This window comes from Prunus mume, linkage group LG5, assembly GCF_029339155.1.
Source record: "Prunus mume cultivar Tortuosa linkage group LG5, ASM2933915v1, whole genome shotgun sequence".
NCBI lineage: Eukaryota > Viridiplantae > Streptophyta > Magnoliopsida > Rosales > Rosaceae > Prunus > Prunus mume.
This window is the reverse complement of record NC_142702.1, coordinates 1,455,498-1,460,885: the sequence shown is the minus strand read 5'-3', so window position 1 is coordinate 1,460,885 and position 5,388 is coordinate 1,455,498. Positions and strand designations below refer to the sequence as shown.

Below are 5,388 nucleotides of genomic sequence, written 5' to 3'. Positions count from 1 at the left end.
GATATTAGCAAGACATCAAAGTATCCAGTTGCGAATCATATATCCACTGAGAAGTTGTCTAAACCACTCAAGGCCCTTGTGCATTAGTTGTCTGTTATTCATATTCCAACCAAGTTTGCTGAAGCATTTAAAGATCCTAAGTCTACACCTACTACACTAGTGAATTTAGAGGATAAATCTATTAAATACCGATTACCTTTCAGGCAGAATCATGGAAAGCCACCAAATCGTTATTCACCTTATATTGGCAAGACATCAAAGTATCCAGTTGTGAATCATGTATCCACTGAGAAGCTGTCTAAACCACTCAAAGCCCTTGTGCATCAGTTGTCTGTTATTCATATCCAAACTAAGTTTGTTGAAGCATTTAAAGATCCTAAGTCTACTCCCATTACACTTGTGAATTTAGAGGGTAAATCTATTGGATACCAATTACCTTTCAGGCAAAATCATGGAAAGCCACCAAATCGTTATTCACCTGATATTGGCAAGACATCAAAGTATCCAGTTGTGAATCATGTATCCACTGAGATGCTGTCTAAACCACTCAAAGCCCTTGTGCATCAGTTGTTTGCTATTCATATCCCACCCAAGTTTACTGAAGCATTTAAAGATCCTAAGTGGGTTCAAGCTATAAAGAAAGAGAAGAAAGCTATTGAGAAGAATCAAACTTGGACACTGGAAACTTTACCACAAGGAAAAAAGACTGTCGGATCATAAAACACAACACTGATGAATCTACGAGTGATACAAGGCAAGACTTGTGGTGAAACGATACACACAGACTTATGATGTAGATTATGAAGAAACCTTTGCACCAGTTGTAAAATTGAACACAGTCATAGTCTTATTGTCCCTCGCAACTAACTTGGACTGCCCACTACACCAATTTGGTGTAAAGAATGCTTTCCTACATGGAGAACTCATAGAGGAGGTGTATAAGGACATTCCTCCTGGATATAATACTACTCAAATTGGAATAGTGTGCAAATTATGAAAGGCGTTGTATGGACTGAAACAGTTACCACGTGCATGGTTTAGGCGATTCACCATGGCAATGAAGAATAATGGTTTCATACAAAGTAATTCATATCATACTCTGTTCTTGAAACATCGTAAAGGGAAGGTAACAACTTTAATAATCTATGTTGACGACATGATTATTACCGGGAATGATAAACATGAAATATCTTAGCTACAAGACTATTTGGCTACTGAATTTGAGATGAAGAATCTAGGTGGACTAAAATATTTCTTGGGGATTGAGGTGGCTCGATCATGACAAGGCATATTTCTCTCTCAAAGGAAATATGTCTTGGACTTGTTGACAGACACACGAATGCTAGATTACAAACCTGTAGACACTCCTATTGTTCAGAATCATCATCTTGAAGAATGCCCGGAGGAAGTTCCAACTAACAAAGAAAGATACCAAAGGTTAGTGGGAAGATTGATCTATTTGTCTCATACTCGGCCAAATATTGCTTATGCAATGAGTGTCATCAGTCAATTTATGCATTCTCCAAGTAAAGACCACATGAATGCATTTATTCAGATACTTAGATATTTAAAATCTGCACCTGGAAAAGGACTTATGTTCTCAAAACATGGTCATATGAATATTGATGGTTACACATATGCAAATTGGGCAGGAAGTATAACAGATAGGAAATCCACATTTGGTTACTTCACATTCGTGGGAGGTAGTTTAGTTACATGGAGGAGCAAGAAACAGAAGGTGGTTGCCTTATCGAGTGTAGAAGCTGAATTTAGAGGTATGACCAAAGGAATTTGAGATCTCATTTGGTTAAAGAGGTTGCTTACTGAACTTGGGTATAGATCTACATCTGTAATGAATCTCTTTCGTGACAACAAGGCTGCAATAGCTATTACACAGAATCCAGTTCAACATGATCGCACCAAACATGTTAAGGTAGATCGACACTACATCAAACCGAAGCTCGAAGCTAAAGTGATTCAGTTTCCTTTTGTAAAGTCCGAGGATCAATTGGCGGATATTTTGACAAAGGCAATTTCTAGTAGAGTGTTCTACAATTCACTGGACCAATTGGGCATTGGCAATATCTATGCACCAACGTGAGGGGGAGTGTTGGCATGACTTGTAGACCATAGACTTTCGTTCCTTACATACTAAGGATTCCCATTATAATTATATTTGATTTACTTTAATTCTTGATTTCCTACTGTAAATAGAAATAGGAATTTATTATTTACTTAGCTACTAAGGCTCCGTTGTATTATAAATATGACCTCCTACAAGGAGAGAAATACACAGAAAATTCCCATAAACAAATATTCTCTCATAGTTCTTATAGATGTCACCCCATCCCCAAATCAACCACCGGCTTCCCCCTCCTCCTCCCTCCCTCGCCCTCCCTCCACCTCTCTATTCTTTATGATTTCTCTACTCTCACTTAAAATAAAATAAATTTTTGATGGTGGGAATGAGATTTGGCTATGGGGGTGGGGTCTGTGCAACCCACCTCTTTGTCCTCTTTTTCTTCATCTTCTTGGAGTTAGTTGTGGAAGATCAATCATAGTAATCCCAGTAATCCAAAGCTTTGGGATAACAAGACCTAGAATATAGATTTTGTATGAGGCAAGGCCATTGAAAACCATAATGGATACCAAATTCAATTATGTGGATCCTTGTTGCTTCTCATTTGCATTCATTATTTTCTTATTTGAGAATATATTTGATAGCCTCTTAAATGGACATGCGGCAAGATAAAGATGGTTAGCCTTCTCACATCTTCAAAATCAAGATTTGTAGCTATGAGGGTGGGGGGAGGGAATAGAGAGGGGAGAGAGAGAGAGAGAGAGAGAGAGAGAGAGAGAGAGAGTTTTGCCCCTCAATTTCACAGAACAATTGACAGACCTTGATGGTAGGATCGTTTTGATACTAAATGAAGAGTTAGAGGACTATTGAAATGAAAATTTTAGTTCATGGACTAAAATGAAATTTGAGCAATAATTGGGAGACTATTTCGGTCAATAACCCCAAAAAGAAAATAGAGCTCAACGGTAAAAAGTGGGGGGAGCAGTGGCGGATGCTTAGCAAAATGACCAAGTTACTCTTGGGTCCCACCAACATAATTAATAAAAATTAAAAGAAATAGCCAATCAAATCTTTTTTTTGCAAATATCTTAAAGAAAATAGGAAATCAAAGATAACTGGTTATTTATTTATTTTTTTACAAGCTTTTACAAGCTTTGATTCTGAATGATTGTTCGTATACTTACTATGTTTATTGTTTAGCACATCGATTACAATTGACTTTAGTTGCATCATCAAGAGAAGTTATTCATATTCACCACTTTTTCACTAAATTGACTTGTATTGTCAATATTGTTGGTGCTTTATACAAGCGTACAGATGAATTGAAAAATGTTCAAGCTGCTGAAATTGCACGCATGATTGTCATTGATAAGCTTAACATTGAGAAAGGAATCAACCTTAAACCCTAATATATTGGCTCCCGTGGGGATAAACCATCTGAATTACAAAATTACAAAGAGGGGAGCCCCGTATCCAATCGTCTCAGCTGGGTAATAAATAAATTAATAAGCTTGCTAAATACTATGAAACAAAAAGAAAGTGAGTCAAGAGTCAATACATTAGAAAAAATCTCACCGGACAGCCAATTGCATTGCAGCCACTTGTTGAAAACTGAAGGTGATCGAGAAAGCAAAGGGTCTAAAAGTAGTCTAAGAAATTGTTAAAGAGGTCCCACGAAGAAGGACTTGGAGAAATCAAAGGGGCTGAAGCAGGGCCCGGGCTAGGCATGAAATTGAAGTTGTTGTTTCCAATTCCCTGCCAACTGTGAAATGGGCTGCTAAGGACGTCATGCTGATGAGAGAAAAACCCATTTGGGATGATGGGCGGCAAAGTCGCCGGGGCAGGAGACAATATGCCGGAAAACTGACCCATTTCATCTCCTCTTCCTTGATCTTCAAGATTATTAAAAATACTTGCCATGAAGTCGTCGTGGTAAGAAGTAGTGATGTTGGGCATCAAGGGCCGATTGTGATCTGAAATTGAAGAAGAATTGGGGCTTGTTTTGTGGATGGAGGCGAGTCTTGCAGCCGGTGAGAGTCCGCCGTCGCCGGGGGAGGGCGAAGAGGAAGGGCCGGTGAGGCGTTGGACTAAGGACATGAACTCACTCACTGTTGCGTGGATGACTTTAGGAGACACCGTGTAGATCACCACTGGCTGGCGCTGTTCGACATCTGCATGCTGCTTTGGGTTTGGGTTTGGGTCTGGGCGTGGGTGTGGTGGTGGCTTCTTGATCTTGACCGATTCTTTGTTGACTTTGAGAGGGGAGGGGCGTGGGCCGTGGAGTTGAACCTCCCTTTTGGGTGTGGGTGGTGGTGGCGGCGGCGGGTTCATGGTTGGTACTTGGTTCGGTTAATTGTTTTGTCTGAATTGAATTGGGTTGGGTTGGGTTGGATTGGCGCGTACAAGAATTGGTGTGACTAGCCAACCGTGAGTGAATTGTGCTGGTTATGAATTTTGGAGAGGAAGTTGGGGCGGGGCTGTATTCAATTTCAAGGACGAGAGAGACTCTGACAGGGTAATTTGGTAGGTGGATGGAGCAACTAATGAATGGGAGCATAGCCGTTCATTCTATTCCATTGTTTATGCTAACAAGAGTTTGACTTGACGCCAATACAACACTACTGACGATGGGCTAGGGTGTTGAAGTTAGCGTTGACTCATGGACAAACATAGGCTAAAACCTATATATACTTCTAAAATTAGTATTAGGGGTGAGCGCAATTCGGTTTGGTTCGGTTCAGTTTTTATGTAAGATCAAAATTAAATTGGTTTTTTTGTTGGGCCTAAAATTCAGAATTTCATAATTGAGCAACAATCTACAAGAACAAACATTGTGCTAGCATTTGTTACAGAGTCTTGAATTAGAATTAAATTAAATTGGTAAAATTGAAATGCGTAATTTTTTTAACAATAAAATAAAAGAAGTTGCATACATGACTAGCGTCGAGCTATGTTGATGTGAAATTGAGTTTTATGCAGTTGAGGTGAAATTGAGTTTTAATTTTACAATTTAATAGGCTTTTACACGTCGTGCTAGTATTCGGTAGTTTTGGGGAGAGACGGTCACATCTACTACTTATCTTATCAATCGTATTTTTCCAGCATCTTCAATTTTCAAACACCTTTCCAAACACTTAATCATCACTAGTATATACCTCCCTCACCAAACCTCAAGCCACAAGTTTTCGGATATGTTGTGTTTGTACACCTACATGATTACCAATGGAGTAAATTAGATACGCGGACATAAATATTTGTGTTTGTTGGTTATGCCCTACAACAAAAGTGGCACTGATGTTATCACCCAC

The 5,388-nt window shown here is 39.1% G+C and overlaps 1 protein-coding gene across 1 annotated transcript; it reads right to left on the bottom strand.

Moving 5' to 3' along the window:
• Window positions 1–3,419: 3,419 nt before the first annotated feature.
• Window positions 3,420–4,719, bottom strand: MKS1 (MAP kinase substrate 1). Its single transcript, XM_008234601.3, has one exon. It carries the CDS (start codon window positions 4,409–4,411, stop codon window positions 3,719–3,721), a length of 693 nt encoding a protein of 230 aa, XP_008232823.2. The 5' UTR covers window positions 4,412–4,719; the 3' UTR covers window positions 3,420–3,718.
• Window positions 4,720–5,388: the final 669 nt, after the last annotated feature.

Bases quoted from the DNA above. Each gene is read 5' to 3' on its own strand.
- MKS1 (XM_008234601.3), bottom strand. From the start codon at position 4,411: ATGAACCCGCCGCCGCCACCACCACCCACACCCAAAAGGGAGGTTCAA.